The sequence below is a fragment of the Betta splendens genome, chromosome 5, assembly GCF_900634795.4.
Source record: "Betta splendens chromosome 5, fBetSpl5.4, whole genome shotgun sequence".
NCBI classification, from domain to species: domain Eukaryota; kingdom Metazoa; phylum Chordata; class Actinopteri; order Anabantiformes; family Osphronemidae; genus Betta; species Betta splendens.
The window spans coordinates 15632745-15658968 of NC_040885.2; the positions used below are offsets into that span (position 1 = coordinate 15632745).

General features: G+C 49.1%; 3 protein-coding genes and 1 long non-coding RNA gene across 5 annotated transcripts; 1 reads left to right on the plus strand and 3 right to left on the minus strand.

Moving 5' to 3' along the window:
• Positions 1-2499: 2499 nt before the first annotated feature.
• LOC114855378 (proto-oncogene tyrosine-protein kinase Src-like) lies at positions 2500-15638 on the minus strand. Of its 2 annotated transcripts, XM_029150518.3 has the most exons (13): positions 15278-15637; positions 9644-9925; positions 8999-9098; positions 8358-8375; positions 7538-7636; positions 7320-7423; positions 6193-6342; positions 5958-6113; positions 5681-5860; positions 5531-5607; positions 5302-5455; positions 5087-5218; positions 2500-4982 (listed from the first exon to the last, which is right to left on the minus strand). In XM_029150518.3, exons 2-13 carry the CDS (start codon positions 9915-9917, stop codon positions 4774-4776), a joined length of 1653 nt encoding a protein of 550 aa, XP_029006351.1. In that variant the 5' UTR covers positions 9918-9925; positions 15278-15637; the 3' UTR covers positions 2500-4773. The 2 variants fall into 2 exon arrangements, with proteins under 2 accessions (XP_029006351.1, XP_029006352.1); XM_029150519.3 differs by lacking the exon at positions 8358-8375 and having other exon boundaries at positions 15278-15638.
• Positions 15639-15910: 272 nt separating this feature from the next.
• Positions 15911-18512, minus strand: manbal (mannosidase beta like). The gene is made up of 3 exons (XM_029150520.3): positions 18352-18512; positions 17865-18041; positions 15911-16676 (listed from the first exon to the last, which is right to left on the minus strand). Exons 2-3 carry the CDS (start codon positions 18012-18014, stop codon positions 16566-16568), a joined length of 261 nt encoding a protein of 86 aa, XP_029006353.1. The 5' UTR covers positions 18015-18041; positions 18352-18512; the 3' UTR covers positions 15911-16565.
• LOC114855380 (uncharacterized) lies at positions 16570-17620 on the plus strand. The gene is made up of 2 exons (XR_003785933.3): positions 16570-16708; positions 16997-17620. It is a non-coding gene; the product is annotated as an uncharacterized LOC114855380 (long non-coding RNA).
• Positions 18513-18729: 217 nt separating the features above from the next.
• LOC114855377 (nuclear factor of activated T-cells, cytoplasmic 2) lies at positions 18730-26224 on the minus strand. The gene is made up of 10 exons (XM_029150517.3): positions 25886-26224; positions 24771-25620; positions 24517-24688; positions 23820-24022; positions 23366-23538; positions 23143-23283; positions 22245-22300; positions 21931-22063; positions 20648-21268; positions 18730-19213 (listed from the first exon to the last, which is right to left on the minus strand). The coding sequence occupies exons 1-10, from the start codon at positions 26010-26012 to the stop codon at positions 19167-19169; spliced, it is 2523 nt and encodes an 840-aa protein (XP_029006350.1). The 5' UTR covers positions 26013-26224; the 3' UTR covers positions 18730-19166.

Consider the following 26224-nt stretch of genomic DNA (forward strand, 5'->3'; position numbering starts at 1 on the left):
GTCACTGTTGTGTCCATAAAGTCAGCAAAGGTTTTACACCACCCCTCACCTCACGCATTATATCAGTGACACAGTCAGTTTATATTTACAACCAAGTCTCTGTAATTACAACTATAATTCATTACAACTAACAGGAGAGGTTTAAACAAGTGGATGTAACACCAGGGTTTCACTGTGCTTCGTCTTTCATTTTGACTATGGCCTTAATACGGAGCAGCTTTAGAATCATTTCCATCAATGAGTCTTCCCTGAGGGAACGACTGCCCCAGGACGCACAGTTTTAAGTGGCGGGCAGACTCTGAGCTTACACATTCCTGAGCCTGTGCACTGGTTGCTGTCTGCAGCTGTGAGGCCACAAGCTGGTTGATGAATGGAGCAATAGAGGATGATAGAAAACAGCAGAGAGAGAGGGAGAGAGAGGGAGAGAGAGAGAAAGAAAGAAAGAAAGAAAGAAAGAAAGAAAGAAATAAGAAATACAGCAAAAACAAACAAGAACTAAAGACCAGATACCTAAAGAATCCTCACTCTCCTCCTAACTCCCCAATCCCGCCCTCCCCCTTCTTCCTTCCTTCTCCTTCCTTCCTCAGCAGGAATTTCTATTTCATTAATTAGGTATATCAATAGAAAACGATTGAATGAGGGATAGAATAAAGAAACGAGGGAAGGAAGGAAAATAAACAAAAGAAAGACAGAAATAAGGAAAGAAAGAAAGAAAAGTGGGGCCCATAGACGTGACATATTTCATCCAGCATCACTGCCGGTGCTTGTGTGTGCGTGTGCGTATGAATCCACCCATGTCATGACTGATTTGCTTGGCAACCGTGGAAACACATTATCACAAACATCCTGGGCCTCAGACGTATTAAAGTCAAACCTAATAGACGCAATAAAGCCTGTGAAGTGACGACGTAAAAGGCTCAAATTGAGATTCACTCCCGCTCATCCCAACATGCTTCCAGGGATTCGTGCGTAACGCACTTGTTTTAGTCGGACCTGGATCTGCAGGCGTGACTCGTGCTGCCGGGAAACCGACAGCAGCAACAGCCACACGGAGCGACTTCACGCGGGCTCGTCTGTCAACACCCCACAACAAAGGAAGACTGATTAGAGCTCCGGGGCGCGCGCACACCTGCTCACCCTCTGATGTCAAAAGGAGCCTCTCCCTCCCGTTCACCGTCTACTCTCCGGTCTGTGGGAGTCACGAGGAGCAGCCGAGCGCACAGGAAGCTGAGCGGACTGTTCGGACACGCAGGCGACTGATCTTCCCGGTGTTTGAAGTTATCTGATGGTGGGAACCACGTGGGCGCGGAGCACGCCCGAGCCCGGTGTGAGCGGAGGCGCACGGGGAGGAGGGCGGCGTGAAGAACGGGCGGAGGCTCAGCGCGCCTCGGTCCGATCCGTCTGCGGGGACGCGCCCCAACGCGGCGAGACGCGAACGTAGAAGTCGGGTCACAATATAAAAGGAATCATTCCACGTTATTAACTTGAATTCACATTCTCACTCATTTTGTTTTGGGCAATGCGCCAAATTTGTATTTATAGTGTGCTATTATGTATTATTTATATTTTGCAATCTCTTCTTGGCAAGATTTTCTGATGACGTGGAATCAAGAAATCAGAACCTCAAAGACCCGGTTTGAGCGTATAACGGGTCGTTTAGCATCAGATCCAGCATCTCGTCCTCTTTGCTGACATCCGTGCTTTGAAGGGGAGGAGAAACCTGGACCATTAGCAGAAGGACAGGAAAACAAAGCTCCACTATTCTCCCACTTCTCCCCGGGGTTGCCGTAGTCCTGTCACCGTAATGGGGTGAAAACAAACAGTAACTGTGCATCCGCGTGCGTGTGCGCCGCTCTCGTGGCCGCTATCAGCGGCGGCCGCCGAGAGAGCGTGAGTCAGTGTGTTTACTGTTTTCACAGATGGAGCTCTGACACTGTCTGGATAACTGAGATAAATGACTGGCGCTGCGGCTCAGCAGATGGGAACAACAACAGCCAGCCTCGCACACGCACGCGCGCGCACACACTATACATGCCTCTGTACGCGTGTGGCCCGCAGGGGTCCCGGTCTCGCTGCATCAGCATCGGCCTCCGTCAAACGGGCTGAAGCACTTCATCGACATGCATTTTTCACGGAGAAGCCACAGTAACGATTTGCTACTTAGAAATCAATTAACAGCGGCCATTTCTTCTGTTCTGTGAACCAATGTGCCACCGGCCATCACACTGCTTGTAAACGACGTACCGGTGCTAAGAGTGCAACCACCACAGCAGGTGTGGTTCAAAGTGCCGCTGCAGCGCCTGACAAATGCTGCCCCCGTGTGGCCGAAACGTGTACAACCGCACACACCCGAACCTAAACCATGGCCGTCACCAAGCAAGACACCGAGACACGTTAAACCCATGGACGTGTCATTGCCTCACACAACATCAGCAAGCTCCACGGTCAGATTCTCAGGGGGAAGGACAGCACACACACCAGCACACACTCTTATCAAAACACATTTGAAATATAATTTATTGCACATTTAAAGATCAACATAAAGTGGCACAATACCCATTTCAAACCCATTTTGTTACATCAGAAAAAACAAACAAAACAAAAAACAAAAAACAAAAGAAGTCCTTACAAAATGCTCACACCTTCAGATTCTGCTCTTTAATTTTGATTTTAGAACAAAATGGCCATAAAGTTGCAGGAATGCTCGACCTAAACTGCATAGATTTATTAAAAAATAAATTAATAAAGCAGAACAGAGCAAGAAAATTCTGTAATATGGCACAAGAAAATCCAACGGGGCCGCGCTGTTACTCATCCTCGTCTCGAGCCCGTCCATTTTCACAGCGTCCCAGTGACAAACCGCTGGCTTTGTCACAGCAAACAGGGTAAAGCTCTGATCGAAGACTACGTCTTAGAAATACAGGACACAAACCGAATTTAAAAATCGTTTCAAACACACAGTTTCATATTAAATCCTATATTTGAAGTAAAACGTTGGTTTCCAGTGGCACCTTTGCATTAAAACGTTTTGAGAGCAGGCGTGCATCGTTGTAAAAACCTCGATGTGGAGGTGGAATAAAGAAAAACTATACAAAAACAAATTACATGATAGTCACAGTCATTTGTTTAGGATACTATTTACATCTTTGACCTCCTTTTCCATTACGGTTCTCCAATCGTCATGTTATTCATTAAGGTAACCATCATCATTACTCCATAATGATGTCCTGGGGTTAATACTGGCTACCGTGTCTCTTATTGCTGCGTGGCTCACTTTGACTCCACCGTCATCATAGTGTCTGTGGCAACGATCTATAGTTACATCTACTGCTTCGCCGACGCCATGAACCGAACCACCGTGAAACGTGTGTCACCCAAATGAAAGGCCGGCCCCCCGGGAACATACGTGATACGAAACTAGCGCTGAGGAGAGTATGTACAGTGTGAGGTTGAGACCCGGCAGCGGTGAAGAAGACGGCAAAGTAAGTGTACAGCAGATCGATGGCCCGGGATGGACATACGGATGTACGGCACAGCATAAATATAATGGCAGCCAATGGACAAGAGAACGGCACAAAGCATGCGATTAGCGGCTCATTCTGCTCCACGGCGTCAGGAGCAGCGTTTCCAGTGCTGCCTGATCAAACGTGGCCTCGTTCCGAAATGAATCCTTCCATTTAACTGACATGACGACCCATAAGTACTTGATAAAGAATGTTGAGATCCCAAAACCCCAAGAAAAGCCGTGAAAATAAATCTGTATGGACATATACAGTAGATGACGTTAAGGATTTGTTTGATGGAGGCTTCTCCCACCGTGAGCTTAAGTTTAAAATTAAAAGAGTAAAAGATAATTTGATCGGTGCGGCAGCGACTGCAGCCAAATGACCCCATGTGACTCAACCCAATATTATCAGCTATGCAGTTCTATAGAAAGGTCGGTGAAAACACTCCCTGCACCAATATAATTCAAATGATTCAAATCAGTGAGGTTGGACGTGTCAGTCTGCAGTGGCCGGTCACAGATGAGCTATTTTCTACCGAGATGATCTAATTTTCTAAATTTACAGAAGCTAAATTTCCCCCAGATATGTCCCCATGAGGGAGATTCTCAAATCTTAAGCAATTTATGAATCACAGGAAAAATAAGTAGGAATCGGGAACTTCCCAGTTGCCACTGAACACAGACCCTAAACCAGGAAGCAGAAGTTAGTTGAAAAAAAACAATAAGAGTTGCACAGAGCGGAGTTATTTTGGAGACACTTTGAAAGAAGCAGCACTTGAGGAAACTGGAGACAGATACTGAAAGTCAGGAGTAGAGAAAGAGGAGAGGCAGAACGTAAAGGAAGTTCTAAGAAAAGCAGCCGCCGCTCGGCACCCGGGCCACGGCGCCGGTGCCCTTCAGAACCAGACCAGGGGAAACGCACGCCGGGAGGGAGGTTCTCGCTAAACAGCTCATGCCCCTTTAAAACATCCGTCCTCGACAGGCGCTCCGTTCTTTCATCGTCGCTCAGTTTGTGGATCCTGATTCGCTGCCTCCCACGACGGGCGCGCCTGAAACGCTTGGAGCCACAGTTGGTCCGGCAGGGGTTCTCCCGGTGGCGCTGGGCCTCGCGTCCGCTCTCCTGCAGCGGTTCCTATCTCTACTCGCTTCCTCGCTAAAACCCAGTTTCTCCCAGATGCGTTTGACAGGCTCACATCACAGGCACTCCTGAGGTCAATTCCCCCCCCTCCCCCTCCCCCGGGATCCCGGACTCGACTCAGCGCGTGGTTCTATAGGTTGTCCCCAGGCTGATACTGGGGTTCTGTGGAGGTAAAGTAGTCCTCTAGAAAGCCCTGCAGGTACTCGAACGTGGGCCGCTCCTCCGGGTCCCTCCTCCAGCAGGAGAGCATGAGCTCGTGCAGGGAGGTGGGGCAGTCGGCCGGGCAGGGCATCCTGTAGCCACGCTCCACCTGGTCCAGCACCTCGCGGTTCACCATGCCTGCGGGGGGGGGGGGGGGGGGGGGGGGGGGGGGAGACGGCCTCATTCAGGTGCTGCAGGTAAAAACGGCGCATTGCGGCAGCGGACGGGGAGGGAGGCTCTACCTGGGTAGGGGACTCTGCCTTTAGTTGCCAGCTCTGTGAGAAGAATCCCGAAGGACCACACGTCCGACTTGATGGTGAAGCGGCCGTACAGAGCGGCCTCCGGCGCCGTCCACTTGATCGGGAACTTGGCTCCTAAAGGGTCAAATGGAGGTTTCGATTCCATCCCCGGGCTTTGAGCCTCATAATAACAGAATGAAAGCATAGCGCGCTCTTACCCTGTCTGGCAGTGTACTCGTTATCTTCAATCAACCTGGCCAAACCGAAGTCGGCCACTTTACACACCAGGTTGTCGCCCACCAGGATGTTGGCGGCTCGCAGGTCTCTGTGGACGTAGTTCATCCTCTCCACGTAGGCCATGCCTGCAGCGATCTGGGGGGCGATCAGAGGCTTAGACACCGCGTCCACATATTATTAAGGTCAGAAAGTCAGAACCTGCCTCCCCACCTGCGCGGCCATGTCGACCAGCTGGGGCAGACGCAGAGTCTTCCCCACTTCGCCTTTGAGGAAGTCCAACAGGCTCCCTGCGGACGAGAGCGCGCGTTAGTGCAGAAGCCGCAGCCGGAGCTCCCGCCGGAGCCGCCGCCTGGGCTCTACCTTGGCTCATGTACTCGGTCACGATGTAGATGGGCTCCTCCGACACCACGGCGTAAAGCTGCACCAGCTTCTCGTGCCGGAGCTTCTTCATGACCTGCGCTTCTTGGAGAAAGGCCTCCGGGGACATGGTGCCGGGTTTGAGGGTCTTGATGGCCACGCGCGTCGTGCCGTTCCACGTGCCTGTCGCGGGACACAGCGACGGACGCAGTAAACATCCAGTACAAACAGTTCAATTCATCTGCCCTCATTCACAGGAGACGTGTGCTGCAGTTCCCACCCATCCAGACTTCTCCAAAACAGCCCTGGCCCAGCTTCAGGTCCAGGCGAAGGGACTCTCGGGGGATCTCCCAGGCATCTCTGGCCAGTCCCTGAGTCTGAGGTTTGGCCACGGGGCACACGTCCGTCAGAGCGTGGCACAGGCCGTCGGAGTGCTCTGGAACGGGAAGAGGAAGCGCAGGTGGAAAGGCCGACTCCGCTTACGGCAGCTCGCTGCGGCGACGCACGACACTCACTGCGATAGTGGAAGACGAGCTGCTGGAGGCTGGTGAACTGGGTTCGGGAGGTGATGTAGAAGCCGCCGCTGTCCAGCTTCCTGATCTTGTAATGTTTGACGTTCAGGCCTTTGGTGTTGTCATAATCCAGCACTGAGAGACAGTACGCTCCTGTGAACCAAAAAAAAAAAGTAACACAATCATCAGAACTATACATGATAATGAATGTAAACCTCAAATTGGCGACAGGAGTCAGATGTGTTCAGTGTGTTTAGAGCAGGACTTTAGGCTCCACGGTGTAATGAAAACTCAATGGCCTTTGATCTGGAGTTTCTCCGACTGATGTTCACTCCTTTTCACACTTGACCCACTTCATGCGTTTCTCCGCTCTGTGAATGATCCTCCTTACAGATCTGCAGCGACTATGGAGGTCTGCGCTGCACGGAACCCAAACGCTCACACACGTCCGTTACGATTCACACGCAGCGTACGAGCAGCCGGCTCCTGCTGATCCGCGCGACACCCAGAACTTCACGTCTGACATCTAATACCGGACCCGGCCCGGAGCCGCTCACCTCCTGCCAGGGCTCCTCCTGCTGTCCCTGATCCTCCCCCATTCCCGAGAGTCTCCCCTTTTGCTGTTCCTCCCTCTCTCATTGTGTGTGTGTGTGTGTGTGTGTGTGTGTGTTGGAACAAGAGAGACTTGTAGCCTGAGGGAAACCCAGCACCCTCGTAGGTTGACCTAGTTCTGGCAGAGTGATTCACCCCTATCCGTTTACAAGCCCGAATCCACTCCACTCTTTTCCTTTTTTCTCTCCCCGCTTTCCCCCGAAAGAGTGCGTGTACGTCACTGGGACCTGGATCTGACTCGCTGAAGTAAACCTCAGCTGAAAGCTCCCAGAATGAAGATTAAAGCGGCGCAGGTTTGTGTGAAAGTTAACAAATGACTTAATTAGGAGCCTTTTCCTCGTTCAAATTGAGTCCCTGAAGATGCCCTGACTTCAAAGCTAAACTCTCATTGGTGGTTGACGTAATTTCTAAGGGCACAGAGAGTGTCACCACTTCCCTTTTTGTTGGTATTATTTTAAAAGAAGATGACGCATAACCGGCGCTCACGTGCGTATGCGAACATCTGCGCTCTCGCTCACCTTTAGTGGTCTCGCTCTCCCTCACCAGGAAGGTCCCTCGCCTGTTCTGGAGGTTCAAAAGGAGCCTCTCCGAGTCACGCCGGGTGATCTTCCCAAAATACCACCTGCCAAAGTGGGCCACACAGAACGGGATCAGTCAGCGTGCAGCAGGCGCACACAGGCCTACGGTCGCACACGGCGCCAACGCAAAGCCCGCGGGCCGCGCGAGCGCGACGTACTCTTCGGCTTGGATGGAGTCGGACGGCGCCACGTAGTTGCTGGGAATGTACCCGCTCTCCCCCGTCGTCAGCGAGCGGGCGAGCCACCAGTCCCCCTCTCTGTGACACAGCGGAGAGAGAGAGAGAGAGCGAACGGGTCAGAAGTACCACAAACACGCCAACATCGCAGCTTTATTGAGGGATTTATCTCAACGACACAACAACAGTTAAAACACAGGACTGTTGTTAAAGGTTCGTGAAAGGGCCCAAAGCAACAATTACTCCAAAACCCGCTGACGTCTCCTTCCAGCCACGCCCACAGGATTCTACTCAAAACGATGAGCCGTGAATATTGTCTTCAAAATAAGTGAATTGTTCGTCTCGAAAGTAGCTCAAACTAGACTAAATAATGCATTCGTCTGGGATTCTAATACTTCATAGAGTGTTAAATATTCTGTTTGGCTGCACAGACAAGGCCTGAAAGAAGATATTCTGCAAAAGTAAATAAAGGACATGACCCGACTTACTCCTTAAATATTACAGTATGTGTCCTATGAACTGCTTCAGACACTCACAACAGCTTCCTCAATTATTTGACTGAGGAGCTGCAGTGTTATAATAGAAATCACAAGGCTTCCCACACCACAGTGACCTTTAGACTGTTCTACATCCAGGCTTATACACTGACACCTATCATGCAGGTGGAGACCCAAAACCCTGTCCAGAACATTTATCAGCTCATCGGTTCCGCTCCGAGCTCCATCAGACAAATTAGTGCAGCACCAAAGGGACTGTGAACAAAAGGTTGCTCGAGTTTTCTACTGCATTAAGTATTACTGACCTGAAGCTGTACTTTTTCCTAGGAGAGACCGTGAAGCATGAGGAAGAGAGAGAGAGAGAGGGGGGGAGAGATAACAGACACAGCAGACACATCAAAACACAGCAAGGAGACATAGCAAGGCGAGCAGACAGCGAGCGGAGCAGGATGTGCTGTGAGGCTGCAGCGCTTTGAAAGGTCCCAGTTTCACATTTTTCATTTCAGGCCAATTTCTAGGTTGTTGGGTTTTTTTTTTTTTTGCAATAATTTCACAATGTGTGTGTGTGTTTGTAGAAATGTGTCTCTTTCCATTAAATCTCAAATCCTTCTCATTTTACATGTTCTCGCCGCTTCCAATGCAAGTTTCAAAATCAAAGCTCGGTATTTTTCCAGCCCTACCGTGCAGAGCCAGACTATAGATGAAGAACACGTTCCACCATGGAATGCAACATGTGCTCATTCAAAACAAAAACTTCTGTTTGAAGACGTGGATCCTTCCACTGATGCATTCAAGTGTCTTGACTGTGACACCGGTGACATTTCCCCCAGAATCACTGTTCTCCTGTGTTGTGCACACTCATACTCACGTGTGCACCAGCAAACCTGTTCATGGGGACTTTAGTGAGGCTGTGCTATCAGAGGGACAGAGATGACTTTATTCTTACGTGTTGTTGACGATCTGCAGCCTGTCGCCTTTTCTAAAGGTCAGATCAGATGCTGTCCGTGACTCATAGTCATACAGCGCCACGAACGTAGTGACACCTCCTGCCGGAAACAGCAAACACACAGAAACACTGAAATCAGAGACGAGGGGATTCTCATTTGACTTCCATAACCTTAACATCTAAGTCTGGTTTAAGCTGTAAATCAGTTTGGCCTCTAATCCATATACGCATATAACATTTTGCAAAGCCCCAATGAGAAATATTGATTTGCAGACGGAGCGGGACCAATCATCCACGAAGGACAAAGCAATCTATCCGCTTCATTTTTTTCGCCCTTCCTTGTAATGAAGCAGCGATCTGAACCTGGGAGCTCATTAGCTGCACCGCAGGAGGAGGGGCCGGGCCCGGTACTCCAGCAGCTCCACGCTCTCGAGATGGTACGACATTAACCCAACCATCTGGCTGGTCTAGACGCATTAGAGGAAATGACACGTGAAATATTGACACGCGTCAAGGTCGGCGACAAGGTCACACGTGCAGCTGACGACTCAGGGTGACAAAAACTTCTGTAGGGGTGTGAATTTCTTGATGATGTGATGTGACCTAGAGACACTTTGCTGTAGACGCCAACCCAATACTTCCTACCTGACAGAGGTCCCCTCTGCGGTGAGGTGATGGTTCCTGTGTGGTCCACTCCTCCAAACAGGGCCAGCACCGGCGTGTTCGTTGGGGCGTGCTGGTGCTGCCCCTGGTGCCCACGCCTGCCTGTCCCAACGGCAGGGCTCCTGTTGGGGGTCTGGGTCTGCTGGGCCGGGCCCAGGTGGTGGAAGTGCCCGCTGTCCGAGCCGGTGCCGATGGTGCCGTCGAGGCTCATGGAGCGCTGGCCGGGTTCCTTGGGCTTGCTCTTGCCAGCCCCCATGTGCAGACCTGGGATGGGAGCCAGTGATGAGTAAGAACTGCAGCAGTCCCATTCCCCACGGATTAAAAGGCTTCTTCTGGGTTGTTAGCATTTCAAAGTCTAATTAAATTCAGTTCGGTGCGAGGGTTTGTTGCGATTTGCTATAGTGCATGAGTTTGGGGTTTATGGAGGAATTCAACTAACCTTTGCCCCACTACCTTTAAACTCTTGCTTCTGTAAAATTTACATTTCTAAAATGACAAAAGGTGCAATTTTATTCGAAAACTACCAAAAGATGCTTCAACAATCCACAAAACAGATTCTGACAGGACATGAAATCTTTTTTCGCTTGTGGCTGATCCAGGAACAGAAACCGACCTGCTTTCAGTTCCTATTCATTCACCTTTCTCAAGCTGAATTTGCTCTTAGCGGCGTTTGTCTCGAGCCCCGCATTCATTTTGTCCTGCTAATCCACCACATTGTATCCTTGGAGCTACTCCAGCACCAGCCAGAACCGCTTAGCATTCAGATACTCCGAGCAGGACACCTTGGAACAGCCGACGCGCACGCATCCAAGGTCAATCGTATGGGTTGATTTAATCAGTTCTGAATCAATAAGCATCTACAAAGGAAACAAAGCTTCAAACTAAAGGAGCAGCGAGCGCTAACGAAAGCGAGACCTCGTTCTGGCAAGTGGACAAGGCCGAAGGCGCTCTCGTCTTCCACAGGTGACGACTGCACGCGTCCGTCAGGGCTCGACGACAGCAACAGGTCACACACACACACACACACACACACACACACACACACACACACACACACACACACACACACACACACACACACACACACACACACACACACACACACACACACACACACACACACACACACACACACACACACACACACACACACACACGCGCGCGCTATTTCAGGCCAGCTGAAACAGAGACAGTCATACACACATGAAACAGCCTCGTTCCTCTGTGAATTGAGGCACTCTGCGTTCCAGACAGAGCGCACGCGCGTACGCGTGCGTTAGCAGCTGTCGCTCCGTCTCTGGGAAACGGGCGCTGTATCGCGCGGCGACGCTCCGCCACGGCGGTGTCTCACATCCTTTTTCCAGCACATGCACGAGTCTGACAGACAGGACGAGGAGGGTTATTAACAGCCGAGGAGGAACGGACGCTGGCTGGAAAAAGAACGCGTGGGCGGCGGCTGCGCGGACAGCTGAGGCTTAGTGGGTGTTAAGTGTAATGTGCAAGAAGAACATAATTACACAGGTAGGGGACTTCTGGATGATACGCTTCTCTCCCACTGTGGAGAAGTGTGGGCATGCGACTTCTCGCACGCACGAGCGGTCACGCGGGCTTTGATTCGGCTCCTGCTGCCGTGTAATCTGGCGCCCGGGGGGGGGGAGGCCCCCCGCGGTGCCACACGGAGTCAGACGGAGGCCCGTGGGCGTCCAGAAAAACACGGTCGAGGGCGTGGGAACCGGTAAAGTGCTCGATTTGGCCGGTTCTGGTCGGTACCGGAGGTTGTGGCATCTGCGACCTTTACCGATACCCACAAAAAGCCAGATCTCCACCAGACAACACGCGAGCGAAGCGGCCTGAGATCAGCGCGACGTTCAGGTTTCAAAGGGGAACGGGGGACTTACGCAACGGCTGCATTTAGCCATTCACAGATAATGGAGGTGTTTGAGAAATAACCACTGTCTGGCAGGTAACGGCGCGGCGTCGCCTTCACACTCACGCCCACGGGCCGCTTACCTAAACCCAACCCGAACCCACGCAGCCGCAGGACGGGCAGCGCAGCCCGATTGGTACCAGACGCCACCAATCAGCCTGAGACGGAGCAAATGAGCCGAGCGGAGAGAATCCTCCTCCGCCAGATCCGCTCCCCCGCTCGTTATCTCTCGCACCCATGCGCTCTCACAATAGGGAGCGCGCACTTCTCTTGAAGCCGAAGCCGTAGCCACCAGCGGTGTCGCCGCTTTCTTCTTTCTGTTATTCTGACAGGAACAGCTGGATGATCTTCCCGCTTCCTCTCGGAAACCCGGTTCTGGAGCTTGTACTCGTCAATTTTTAACCAAAAGGTTTGGGATGAGTGTGAGAGGCAGACTCACTCTGGGTCGAGCTCAGGCTCCTGGTGTGAGCGGCACCGGAGCAGAGCAAAGGGTGGCAACTTCATCCTCAGATTAATAAAAAACAAACGCTGTGATCCGTCAAAATCCACATGTCCACTCACTCACTCACTCACTCACTCACTCACTCACTCACTCACTCACTCACTCACTCTGGTCTCAAACAAGCCATTTATGATTAATCTAATGTGGACTCGTGCAAGACAGTAGGAGAAATGTGCTGAATTTCAACCTATTCATGTTTGATTCGTTGCAAATCTCTTAAACTAGAGCTACTTACAATTAGGCTGAAGGAGATTTAAGTCAATTTGGAAAAGTGACTAATCATCAGTTTTAAGCGCACACTAATGAGTAGAGGTAATGACCCTCGACCAGCTCTGCAGACACGTCCCAATACGCTGATGAGAGTCCGTGGAGTCCATGTCCTCCTGCAGCCAGTGTGCAACACAGGAGACGGAGCGTGTGCACAGACAGACCCAGGGCCGCACCGGAATCACCGGCTTCTCCTTATATGGTGTCGGAGCGTACCAGCATCAAGACGCGCTAACGACGGGACATGCAGCCACGGTACGGATGAGACGGCGAACCCAAACGCTTTACATGAAAAGGCCCAAACGGGCGCGAATCAGGTGAAGTCTGAAAAGCACTGGAGAGGAAACCAAGAGCGAAAACGAAGGAAGAAAGGGAGATAAGGGATCTGAATCCCCCGCGAGTGTCTGCATGCGCTACGGAGGAATGTGGGAGAAGCAGCTTGCACCATATCACCATCACTGCAACAACAGGCACCTAAACGGTGGGAGGGCAGGATGGGAGGCAGGGGGGGGCGAGGGGGGGGTGGTTTCCCAGGGCAAATCCAATGAATAAATAAAAAGGGAACAAACTCTTTCACACCATGATGCACCGTCGGTCCTGAATTGTACTCGGGTTCCTGAATGCTCTTTTAGCACGAACAGCGCTACACGTCGTTTAATGTCAACGTCAACACAGGGAGACGCTGACGCCGCGTTTAGAGTTAGATCATGGCGAACACGAGCTGGGTTCAGAGGCTTTCTGGGCGGCCTCCGAACATCTCCCACCGGCCTCTGTCTGTGCATCATCTAATAGAGAAAGAGGGAACAAGGACAGGAAGTGAGAGCAGCGAATGGGGGTTTTACAGGCAGCTCCTAATGTCTGAGCTGCAGCAGTGACCATCGGTGCCCATTTGATCAACACTCATTCTCACACGTACGTCTGGTCTAATCGCACAGAAACACCCTCCTCAGTTTGCTCAGTTTGCGGTCGGGTTCTTGCGTAAGTGTGAGAACGTCAAGGTCAGACCTCACGTTCTCTGACTCCGACGCTGAGACTCCTCTCCACAACGTGACGCTGGCGTTTGCGTCGTTGGCTACGATGCCGTGAATGGATCATCGCCTCCTTATGTCATTATAATAAGTGGAGTGATTCGTCAACCTGTCAACCAGGACCAGTTGGCAGGATGAACGAACGCCGTCGGAAGCAGTGAATATTTGCACGGATCAAGGGAACGAACGCAAAAGTCAATGAGGTTTAAGGAGCGAGTGCTGTATTAAGATCCTTGAGCTACAGACGGATTTCCTTCTCGTGTTCGCGCCGGTTGGGAAACGCTTACGATCCTCCATGTGAAGCCGAGGACACTGGATGCACTTTATTTATAGTCAAGCACACGAGCACATCGGCCACGACAAACGGCAACAGTTCCCGCTGTGCAGCGGAGCGGGAACGGGAGAACTACCGTTTGCTCAGGGAGGAGGAGGAGGGGGAGGAGGGGATCTACGAGCACATGGAACGATCCGTCACGTATGTGGGTTCATCACGATGTGCATCGCACACGACAGCGGCCAGAAACAGCTGGTGGGTGATGTCCATGAAGCCTCTGTCCAGCGGCTCCAAAGCACGCAGAGGACAGTCATGAGGAAGAGGAGGGGGGAGGAGGAGGAGGAGGAGGAGAGGACCGTGGCGCTCAGCTGATAAAAGCACATTTCCTTTCTCTCTAATCTTCCACTGGTGGCTCCAGCTGAGCCGGGCTGCGAGAAATGGCTGCTACAGCGTGATTAATTTCATGAAAGAGGGTAAAGGCTGCGAAAAGGAGGTCAGAAGGGCTGTTTCATGTCGGCGGTGCCGTACTCGCAGGAAATTATTAGCTCCACAAACTCATGCGTTATTGATAAGACATGTTCTAAAATTCATTTACACACACTGTCGTTTTTTTTTTTTTTTTTTTAACATACCACAAACAAAACACGTCTACACTGGGAACATGGACGTCTCCCGTGTTTTGTAAAACGGGTAATTTTGGAAAGCTGCAATCCATAATGAATTGATAACATTTGCAGACAACAAAAAATATGCACCTTTAGCTTTAAGAGCCCAAGATAAACAAAATGGTTGATGCCATTTCTCGTGCCACGCTAACTTCTTGTTTCTAATCTCGCACCTTCTACGGCCGCCCTGTGAAAACATTACAATAAAAGCCAGAGGGAAATTAGCTGGAATTTATCCAAATCCAAAAAGCAGCAGTAAACAGATTAGCCGCGTAATTAAAATTCTATTTCCAAGGGATTTAACACCAGTTATTGTCAGCAAAGCTGCTTTCAAAGAAACAAGGGGTGGGGTAGGAGCTGCCTACAGGAGTAGCAGCTGTCAGGCTGATAATGTCTCTGCTGCGAGGGGCGAAGGGGGCAAAACACGTTAAAAACATCCAAACTGATCCACTTAAAGGGCGTAAGCGCGGATTTATGAATGGGAATGCGGATAAAAGGCGACTAACGCTGCGGTGACTGCCCTCATCTTCGGCTCACATACGCGCATATGCGGCCTGATGAATCAAAACAGGTGCTGTTACAGCTCCATTTTGATTTTCGATGGATGGACCGCTGGCTTTACGCCGCGCGCGCCGTCGGTCTGCTGCGTTCTCCGCTCAGCGTCGTGGCCGCGGTGCTATTTCCTCGGCCGTGTGGGGCCGTTTTAACCGCGCTGGCCGTGGAAGACCCCCCCCCCCCCCAAAACAGGCAGCGCCGTCGGGCACAGACCGAGCGGCTCTGACCCAACGTGCGAGCGACGCGGACTGAACGGCCTGTGCAACAATGGAATACAAGTCGGCGCGAGTGGGGGGATCGGGCGCTCCGTGGAAAAACCGTGCGATCAAACCAGCGGCGTCATTAAAGAGTGGAATCCCGTTTCCAGCGCGAATCGCCACAATGTGTCATCAACTCACCTTGGACGCGTCTTGCGGTTCAGTTAAAAATCGGAGACGCGCTGCGAGAAGCCGTGTTCAATCCTGACGGCTGTCCTCATTAGAGGAATAATGGAAGCGGGTGGCCAGTTGCTGTGGAAACCTCGGGCCGGCCACGAATCCCATTTAGCGGATTCCGGCAGAATCGGAGGAGGAGGAGGTCATGACGGGGACTGGCGTCGGGAGCCGAGGGCACAGCTGCCGGGTGGGCCGGGCCAACGCCGAGCCTCGGGGAGCGGGGCTGCTCAGCTGGGGAGGGTCGACGGCGGCGCGGCGGCGGCGGCGGCGGCGTGGCGTGGAGAAGACATGCCTCGCAGGGGGAGCGGCACGATGTAGCGCATCACGGGCGGAACGCGAGCGCGCAAACGCGAGCGCAGCCTGCGCTCTACGCGGGTTACGCCGCGGCTGCGCCGTCGACGGGATTCGCGACGGGTTTGCGCAGCGTTAGCGCAACAGGGTCGAAGCGCGTTGCGCGAGAACACCGTCGGTTTGACGTTTCTATAGGCTGCGGTCACGATTTGCAGATGTTTCCGCACTCACTGTAGCAACACCACCACAACACTGTGTTGTAGTTAGAACCAGCATCACACCAGGACCAGAATAAAACAACAAAACTAATTCTTAAAGCGGCACTCAATTTTATTTTATATCAAAATGCACTTCAATACAGATGTTTTAAAGAGTCAGATCGTGTTTATTGGCCAGCAGTATATGGATATTTAAAAGATTACATAGCTCATACAGTTACACAAGACATAAGCACAAGATACATAATGGACGTCTAACAAGGACTCATGCTGGTATTAAACTGATCTGTGCTCCATCACTTTTTAAAATAAAATTTCAGATCCAGAAATCCAGAATTTTGAATGATGTCAGTGTAAATCAAAAGAAGAATAAACGTTTGTGAAATAACCTAGTCTGATGGCATTAAAAAGGGGTAAGTAATAGGACAAACCAAAGTTTAACAAACTACTAAAAATCAACAGCAAACAGGATGACCATAGGATGCTTTGTCTGTGTCTCCAGAGTACAACCCATCAATGACTTTCAGTTGAAAAAAAAACAACAGGTTCTCCAAAGATTTTCCAAGATAAGTGCCACAGTAATTCATTCATTCATTCATTCAAACAGCATTAAGATCATTGAAGGTCAAACTTCAAAAGAACATTGTTTACTGATTTTATATAATTCTAGTGTTCAATACATGTAGAGGCAACTGTTATGACATCTGGTAACTCACACAAAGAGGTATCACACTGAATACTGTCTATCTTTTCTTTTTGCTCTCTTTCTTTGGTTTCTGTCGGATCTGAGGTGCTGGTCCTTTAGGTTTCTTGGTCAGCTCGGCGGCCTTTCCATCAGTAGACTCGGTTTCTTCCTGTAGAGCAAAACCACAATCAGCGAAAACAGGTTACTTTGGGTTAATCCTAAATCATTGAATCTACATGTCTGCCCAGGATGATTCATTTAAAACAATAATTTTGCTGACTGACACTCGCACATTATTTGCCAATCTGTTATTTTCCAAGTAAATCTTGTCATGAGCGTGCACAGTGGTTAGCTTTTCAAAATGATCTAAATTAAACTGTTGAATGAAAGTGAGTTTCAGGGAGAAACAAACAAAAGACATTCAGATGTGTCTCAGCAGTTTCCTCTGTCAGTGCAGTTTGAGTGAGTGCAATCTTTCCTTTTGTTCAGGCACTGAAGAATGACAGCTGGATACTGTGAAGCACGAAAAGGCGACATACTGTGGAGTGCAATCAGTGCACGTGATGACTATGCCTCAAAATAGAATAATTAGATGGTGGGTTTAATTGCTCTTGTCTATAAATAATCTCTCCTGCCAGTTGTTAGTGTGGAGGTTGTGCAATTAACCCTCAGCAGCCAGACGTACAGTGGTTCAGTCTGCACAAACATGTAAGAAAAGATTATTTGATTAATTGTCTGTTTCTCCATATTTTGAAAACTATATAGTAAATGTTTTAACATATGTTTAGATATATAGATGCATAAAAGAACCTGTCGAGCTATAGCACAAATGTTTTGTTATTATCAGATATGCACAAGAGTATTGTCCTAAAACCAATCGAGATGCAACAAACAATTCACTGCCGTGAAATATATTTTTTGATGAATGGATGAATGTCATTATGTTAAGTCAGACACTTGTGTCATACGATTCATCTTTAAATTGGTTACAAATAGTATGAGAAATAAGTGTTTATTTCATCTTTTGATAATAATGTAATGTGCAAATATGTTAAAATGAAGATTTTTTTGTAGTTTTATAGAACTGTTATAATAAAAAAAAAAAAAACTTAACACTGAATGGAGCTGCAATCAACTGACATCAAAAAATCTGTCCTGTTTAACTTTGTTGTTTCTGGGGTTTTCTATTCATGTATCTAAACACAGAAACGTGACAGAAGTTGACATTGCCCTTTATTTCCAGGTCCAAATGTATCTCGGCAGTTACTTAATGGCAGCAAATCAGACATAACCTATACCTGAACTCCAACTGTGGAGAAAAACAGAGGAAGTAGCTGCCTTTGGGGGCGACACCTACCTGTTCATGTCCCTTTGACGTGGGGAAGATGACAGCCAGAATGCAGATGAGCTGGAAGATGGCACCTAAGAACAGCCCATAGCGTAGAATACTCTCTAAAAGCGTGGGCTCGGGCACCTCTGGAGGGGACAGGTCCAATTCTGCAGACATGACGCTGGTTTTGTTGTCTTCCCCCGTCTGTGGAGCAGAGTGAAAGGCTGAACACCAAAACGTAAGTGATCTAAAAAAAAAAACCTAACGTGATCCTAATTATTTAGGATTTTAAAAACATTTATATTACATCTGCAAATGCAAATGTGTTTTTAGGGTCCTAGTAGATATTGTGACTTATTATTGTTGATGCACTAAGCTGAGACAGATTTCAGAAGCTGCTGAGCATCAGCTACTAAGTAGCGTTAACGCGATCGAAGCATAAATGCAGTTCCACCCAGGTTAATGCGAAGAAACACATTTAAAAATATATTTTCTCGTGGTGTGAAAAAGTTACCAGTGGCCGAAATGCTTCGCTCCCTCTGTTCGTTTAAGGTATATTAACCTCAACGTTGTTGTAAAGTAAATAAGACCTGAGAAAGAGTATCAAGAAAAACACTGAAGCCACTTTGGCGAACAAAAGAAAAACCGCGGAAGTGACGTCACTAATCTGCGACCCGACAAAAAGCGGCTACGTTTGCAAATGTCGCCCCCTATTGCTCATATACAGCGAAACCTGTGTATTTGTCCATTTGAGAAGGTAAGTGATGGAAACAGTTGGGAGAAAAAACAACCCTGTGGAAAAGTAAGGTTACCACTACATCAGTAATTCAGCCTATTCATTATTTTTCATAAATAAATAAATGAATAAATGGATAGCATCCCAACACATTGGTTTATATAAACAAAATTCATTTATTATAATATATTTATACAAGCTTACAAAGAGATGTCAGACAGGTTATAAATGCACAAAGATTTATATAAAACTTGATATAAAAGTATATGTTATACTTAATTTCCTACTTTCCTAACATTGTTAATATCAAAGGCTTACAAATGAACAATGGGCAGACTCCTTTTATATGCTGTAGCTTAGGACTGCATACAGACAGTGAAACCAGTCTGAATCACAAAATAAAAAGACAACACAAACTTCTAATGGATTGGTCTCATTTGTTTGTTGTAAACATCTGCCACCAACCGTTTTGATTATGTAAATTACATATTTCAGTAGGGTTTTAATGTTTGTAGTTCATGACTTCTTCAAAATAAACTGTCTGCCTATACTCAGAAGTCGGTGGACATCCGGACAGCTGCACGCCTCCAGTGTCAATCTCCGTTGTGGCCTTTCAGGTCCCTTCTTATGATGTCATTTACTGGAAAACATTCACAGTAAACAGTAAATTGATTTGTAAAATATATTCAAAATCACATTCTTACTTTATTCAGGTGGTCTATCATGGGAATATAATATATATATATATATATATATATATATATATATATATATATATATATATATATATATATATATAATATATATAGTATATATATATATATATATATATATCTCTCTATATCTCTCTCTCCTCTCCTCTCTCTCTCTCTCTATATATATATATATATATATATATATATATATATATATATATATATAAATAAATATCATGTATGCATTTTTAACACACAATTTATTTGAAGGTTGACCTTAATGTGTGAAAGGAGTTAAGAGGGGCACAAGATGGGGTCCTTTCAGGGATGTTGAGGTTTGTGGTTGGTGGTTTGGATTAAATGTTTCTAGTTTCACACATACAGAAAACTGGTCCAGTGACAACCTGAAATCTCTGCAACTATCCACTATCTAGTATCCACTAGATGTCTCTGTGTTACCACACACAGTCTGTGCAGTAGTAGCAACTGAACTTTCACCTCTTTTACCTCTAACAAAAATAAGCATATTTGCAATTAGATATTTTTACATAGAATTGACTTTCCCATTAAAATAATGATAGGCACAGTAAAACAACGTTATTAATAATAAATATGATGCTAAGGTTGGTTACCTGTGACACCAAGTAAAACACCTCACCATTACTCTAGTAAATCTGCATTTATTTGCCTATAAAGTTTAGTTCCTCTTTCTGTTTTACCAAACAAACCTGAGTGCAGGTTGCTGCTTCAGTGCACTCCAGCTTCACAGTAGCCCTTCTGTCTCCTTTATTATTTCACATAAATTCATGCACACACATTTCTCCTCAGCGTGTGCGTGCTCATGGGCTTTTTGCAAGTGTGTGTGATTGCAGAGAGAGTGAACGTCAGATTGAAACAGATAGGAGAGTGGATAGAAAGACCAAACAGAAAACCACGAGGCGGGATTTGCAAGCGTACAGTTGCAGTGTGCTCGTATGCATTTGCAGAGTGGACCACAAATACCCATCCCCCAGGCTCTGACGCCTCACTTTGAACCTGTTATTTGTCTGAGTCTTTACACAGCATGTGTAAATGCAATTGGTGGGAAATTAAAAAGCTCCTGTCGTATACTGAATGGTAATCAAACAGGAAGGACTCTGACACATGCAAAGTATTTCACCCTCAAATGATTGGAACACAAACTCTCATTGACTGAAGGATCATATAATGTCGTATAAATGTTTGAACACACTTCTGTATTCCACGACCTTTGCACAAGGAGGAAAGATTACGGCAACGTTAGTTCTCCTACTAACGCATGACTGACAGGCGAGGGGGTTTACAGAGTTTACAACCAACAGCTGACCAGTATATCCAGTATAAAGCTCATTAATACGTACCATCTTCCAGGTAGGCATAGCTGAGGTTCTCTTGTTTAACAATGACCCTTTCTGGAGTCTGTTCCCCGTGGTTTCCTCCATCCGGCTCTCCTCTGCATCCTCCCTTTCCTTGAGCCTGACCTTGGATGTATCTTAAAGGTGGTGACCTCCCCAGCGGCAGTGATGACTGCACAAAACTTCGATGTCTTGGCCCCGAACAGGCTTCAAACGAATCACCGGCGTGAGGACCTTCTGTCAGTTTGCCCACAGGGATTCTGGTACTGACACACTGACTGGGAGCGGATGCAGGATGGAGGGCCTTTGGGGAACCACCAAGGAGGGTGGTGCCACTGCTGCTGTACTGCTGGCTGGCAGTGTGGTACAGCACATGGCTGCTGATCAGAGAGCCAGCCTTGGACTGGTAATACATTGCTTGGTCGTCCAGGGCATCGGCTGTTAACATGCAGGCCCTGGGGTCTACAGTGGATAGATGGTGCAGTGATGGAGACACGCTGAAGGCTTGGAGGCTGTTGTCCTGCTCCAGGTGATGGTAGAGTGACTTCATTGATAAACCAGACTGAGACTGACTGTCTGAGTAGCCGTAATGCAAATGATAGTCATCCAGTGGTTCTGCTTTAATGGCTGGAAGATAAAAAAAGGTGAAATGCTGTGAGAAACCGCTAATATAAAAAAAGTCAACAGCAAAGTTCAAATGTGGTACCACAAGGTGGAAAATCTGATTTACATGTGTAACCTGAAAAATGAGGTTACTGCACAGATCATGCATCCCCTTAGTTTCTTTTTCTGAAATGCTTCTGGTGCAAAAGCGCTTGTTTGGGTGAAACACGTGGGTGTAGAAGGTAACAGAAGGCGATGTGGCGTGATTTTCCCTTTTAGTTCAATGAGAATTGTCCCCCCACCCCCACGTATGAGCCTCTGTTGTGGCTGCAGTTTACTGAGAATACAAATTAACAGGTTGGTTTCTCTTTATTGGGACTTTTTGATTTTAAAGATCATAGAAAGACGTCTTTAACCTTTTAAACGTGTTAAATGTAATTTCTCGTTGGATACGAAACTGTTCTAATTTCATTCAGCTTTTTGTTTCCTGTGTTGACTTTAAACGATCAGCAGATGTCGGATTTACAGTAACACGGTCGCTTACGACGTGCCTGATGTTTGTGTTGACGGAGATGAGGATGAGCTCCCAAATCCAAGCCTTTTCTGAGGAAGGAAACCCCGTCCTGGTCGCCCCCTTCCGTCAGCAGAGAAAGAGCTGAGCTGGCCAAAGGGACAGAGACACGTACCTATCGCAGGGGTGTAGAGGAAGTGCTGAGGCTGACTGCGTTTCTTCTTCCCGTTGATGACGTAGAAGTTGACTTTGGCTGGGTGGCAAATGGTCTGGTCTCGATAAGGCGGGACTTCAACAAACAGCAGGTTCTAAATAAAAATCACCATGAGAAATCAAAATCTTCTGGATATGATATTTGTACAGGTGGATGTTTTGTGTAGACAGTGCTTGTAGGGTTTGTGTTCGCTTTGTTCTGATCATACACTATGGGAACATTATTGGCATGAATATAAAGTGTTTATGGGTACAGATAAGCGAACGTGAACTCACAGCTTGTGTTTTATCTCTGTCCACGGTGGCCTCCACCTCCCAGATCTGCTGCCCATCTGAAAGCGCAGATTAGTCTCAGTCAACATTTTGCTATTTCGAGACAATCCTAGCGCTACTAGCTTTGCGTTCAGGGAAACAGCTGAACCGGGTCTGTCAAAAATAAAGAAATGCCTCATCTTTTAGTCTTGAGATGAAGCAAATCATCTGCCTGGTCTGACAACTATCAGACGTATAAAAAGTTATACTGCAAACTAGAAAATAAACAAGCATGCGTTTAATCAGTGGAAATCATTGCGTGACGGACCGACGTTAAGCTGCAGTTCAGCATTTTAGCACACACATTCACACAGGCAGTGGAAAATGGGCTCGTCTTTTATGTCTGGTTCAGTGCTTCATTCCCACCTCAGCGTTTACCTGCTCTTTCTGTTTTCCACCCACGCTTTGAACAAAAAAACAAAGCCTCTCTGCTCTGGGTCTGAATCTTTATCAGTCTTAACCACATCCTGTTGCATAAAACCCCACACCAAGCGACAGGGAGGCTTCACAAGCAGCCGACTGTACCATCCCGCTCTCGCACGGCGTCACCCGACGAGCGCGTGTGGGCAGAGGGAGCAGTAATGAGGCGCTTTCACCTTTTCCATGCAGAAATAAATAAGCTCCGTCACTAAAAATTGAAACCAATAGATGCTTAGTGAGTGTGGGCTGCAGAGAGCTGTGCGTCACTGAAAATGTTGCCCAGACAATATGCAAATCATCCAAAAATACAAATACTACACGAGTAGGAGGCTAGATGTCATATCTGGGTTTGCATCAAATACTGACTATTTTAGCAAACCTTTAATCCAAATAGAAACTATTCACACAGAATTACTAGAGCTGCATAAACTCTCCTTCTCACCCTGTGTCTTCTCAGAGAACACGACTTTGGAGCCTGGTGTAAAGTTCTGTCCGGTGAGGACCATTTGTTGGCCACCAAGCGCCGAGCATCGCTCCAGGTCCTGCCTCTCGACGGCCGGCAGCTCCTGAGCCGAGCGCTGAGCTGAGCAGGAAGACACGGTCGGTTAATGACGGCAACACACGCAGTTGGGCCACAAACTGTGCAGGAACAAACGACTTCTTACAGCATTCAATGGGATCAGAGGCGACTTGGAGGGACACGACCTGGCCTCCGGGCTGAGGAACGTGGACGCGGAACACCAAACGCACGCGGGTGTTCTTCCGTCCAATGTCCGTCTCGCCGTTCCTCAGTTCGATGTCTGCGTTCCTCAGCTTCAGGATGCCGACGCAGTCAATGCTGAGAAACCAGAGAGGAGACGCATGAGGAGCTGAAATACCAGCAGCCTCCGTCTTTGATGGATCTGTCACTGGCTCATGGAATCGTTACATATGTTTATTCAGCTTTTTCAGAGGAGAAACAAAGGTCCTCAGCAGCAGCACCAGTGAAACCAAGAGTAAAGAGAAGAGGTGCAGGCGCCTTATGAGTGGACACGGAGGAGAAAAGTGGTGCAGCATCAGTAACTGCAGACTGACGCCACCACCGCGTGCTTCTGTCACTGTGCCCCGAGTTCTACTCACACCACTCTCATGTGGTTCTTGGGCTCCAGAGGGATCTCCAGCACCTTGGTCCCGCTGATCATCCTCTCCGAGCTGGGCGTGGTCACCGTCTTGCCGGTGATCCGGTAGACCTGGTAGAAGGCGTGGGGCTTCAGCAGCCGCTCGTCCGCCGTGCCGATGAAGACCTGCAGCCCCAGCGGAGCCGGGCCCTGGTACCCGCAGAGCTGGAGGGACGAGCACACGCACGCGTCACAAAGCGCTCAAATCCGCTGTGGCGGCAACGTTCGTCCCTGCCTGGAGACGGAACGCATTTCCCCCGGGGGGAGGTTGAACTGGCGAAGCGAGAACTCTGCTTTGCATAGTGCATTTGTGCAACGGCAGCAGAAAAGCAGCAGTGACGACGTTTTAGTTGAGTCAACAGTAAACAAAGCTGAATCATGAGCTACTGACACTTGAGTGGTAGTAAGCCTGATTTTCAGCAGACTGACTCAGTGTATGGCTTTAGTTCATGTCCTGTCCTCACACACTCACACACTTCAACGCATCGTTAGCCAGGAAATACCAAGTTTCTGATCTTCCCACTCTCCTGTACGTGTTTCACTTCTAGAACACTTTGACAAAGCTGAGAAGTGAGAGTGTTTGTTTTTCTCTCTCTTCTCTTGCATTCACCCCCCCCCCCCCCCACATCCTTTAGGCGCGAAACCAAAAAAAAAAGCACCTGAACTTCCGGATGCCCTCCTTTCGGTGTTTTCACGGCCCCGCGGCTGCCCTCGGTCTCGTACTGGGCTCTGTGGTGGGACCTGGGCTGCTGCTGGATTCGCAGGTCATACTGGCCCGACTGACTGGGGAGCGACCACTCCAGGGAGGGGAGCGGGGCCACGGAGAGGGAACTGGGGAACCAGAGACGCACACGTGTGAGGGAGGACAGTGCACGTCATCAGAACCATAATAAGAACAGTGAGGCCAACCCACCTGTGTGCCCCGTGAGGGACCGGGTGGGGGGCAGCCCACACGGCCGGCAACCGATAGAAAGTGTCGGACATGAGGTCGGCGCCGGCCCGACCCATCCTCTTCTGATCAGTGGCCCAGTCGTAGCCCTCTCCATACGCGCAGGAGCTCTGAGCCGGTACCTGGAAGTCCGCTTGGGCCTGGTACTGGTGGAGGTAGTAGGAGCCCTCGTGGGGGGAGGGGATGGGGCTGGGGCTCCGGGAGCGCTGCTTGACGGGGGTGGCCCCCTGACACGGCTGCGCCGGGTCGTGGGCGCGCTTCCCGTGCGGCGAGGCCGAGCGCGAGCGCTGGTGGGGGTGCGGCGCGGCGCTGCGCTGGTGCTGGTGCTGGTGCTGCGGCAGGAGGTAGGTTTCGTCCGTGATGCTGTTGCGCAGCGAGCCCCCGGGGGAGGAGTAGGTGGAGGAAGTGTGGATGCCCTGGAGGCCCGGGCAGAGGTCCAGGGCGGAGAGGCCCATGCCGCCGCAGATGGAGGGGGACGGGCACGGGGACGGGGAGCCCTCGGCCGGCCACCCGGTGGAGGAGTTGCTGCTGGCAGGACTCACGCAGTCCCTGTAGGCCGCCAGCGCCTTGGAGCCGGGGCTCGGCTCCAGGGGCTGAGAGCTGAGGGAGTCGCCCGACGGCGTGATCTCGATCCGGGGGCTGGGGGCAGGGATGTTCCCCGGGCGCGACGTCAGACCCAGGGAGTCAAACGCGGCCTCTGTGGCGGTGGGGTGGGGAGACGGGCTGTGGCCGGAGGCGGGAATGAACGCAGCCTGGTGGTCGACCACCAGCAGAGGAGGGTGGGGTTCATTCTGAAGCAGAGCACTCGGATCATCTGCCAAAAAGTCGAGATGAGGATCATTTCTGCCTCGCACTTTTTTTGATGTTCAGCCGGTTACATATATAACGCACAGCCATCACGAGAATCAATACTGAGCCACGACTGCATTTTAAAGAGGAAAGAAAGCGTGGTTATCTCCTCATCTGTCTAGTAGAAGTGGGATTGATAAACGAAGGTGTCGCGTAACATACACTGCAGAAGCAGAAGTAATCAAGGTGTAATACAGAACGTGCACGCAGAATTATTACTTTATACGCACCCTTGTCACATCCCACAGGGAAGTCTTCTCCAGGTGGATTATACAGAAACAAGTCGGAAAAGTCCAACTCGTCCTGACTGATGTCTTGAGCCAGACCCTCGGCGAGTCCCAGACCTCCAGACGTCATCTCCACAGTTGTTGTCCGACGACGTTATCCTTTTGTAAAAAATGGGCCCCGAATAAACTGCGAGACGAGTAAAAGGAAAAAAAAAACGCAAAAGTAGAAAAGTTGTGTCGTAGCTTTTCTAAGATGCGTTAAAACATTAGCAGCTGCGCAAATAAAGCATCCAACAGCGCGACGTGAAAAGGCAGCGCGACAGACGCTTCCTGCTGACGATG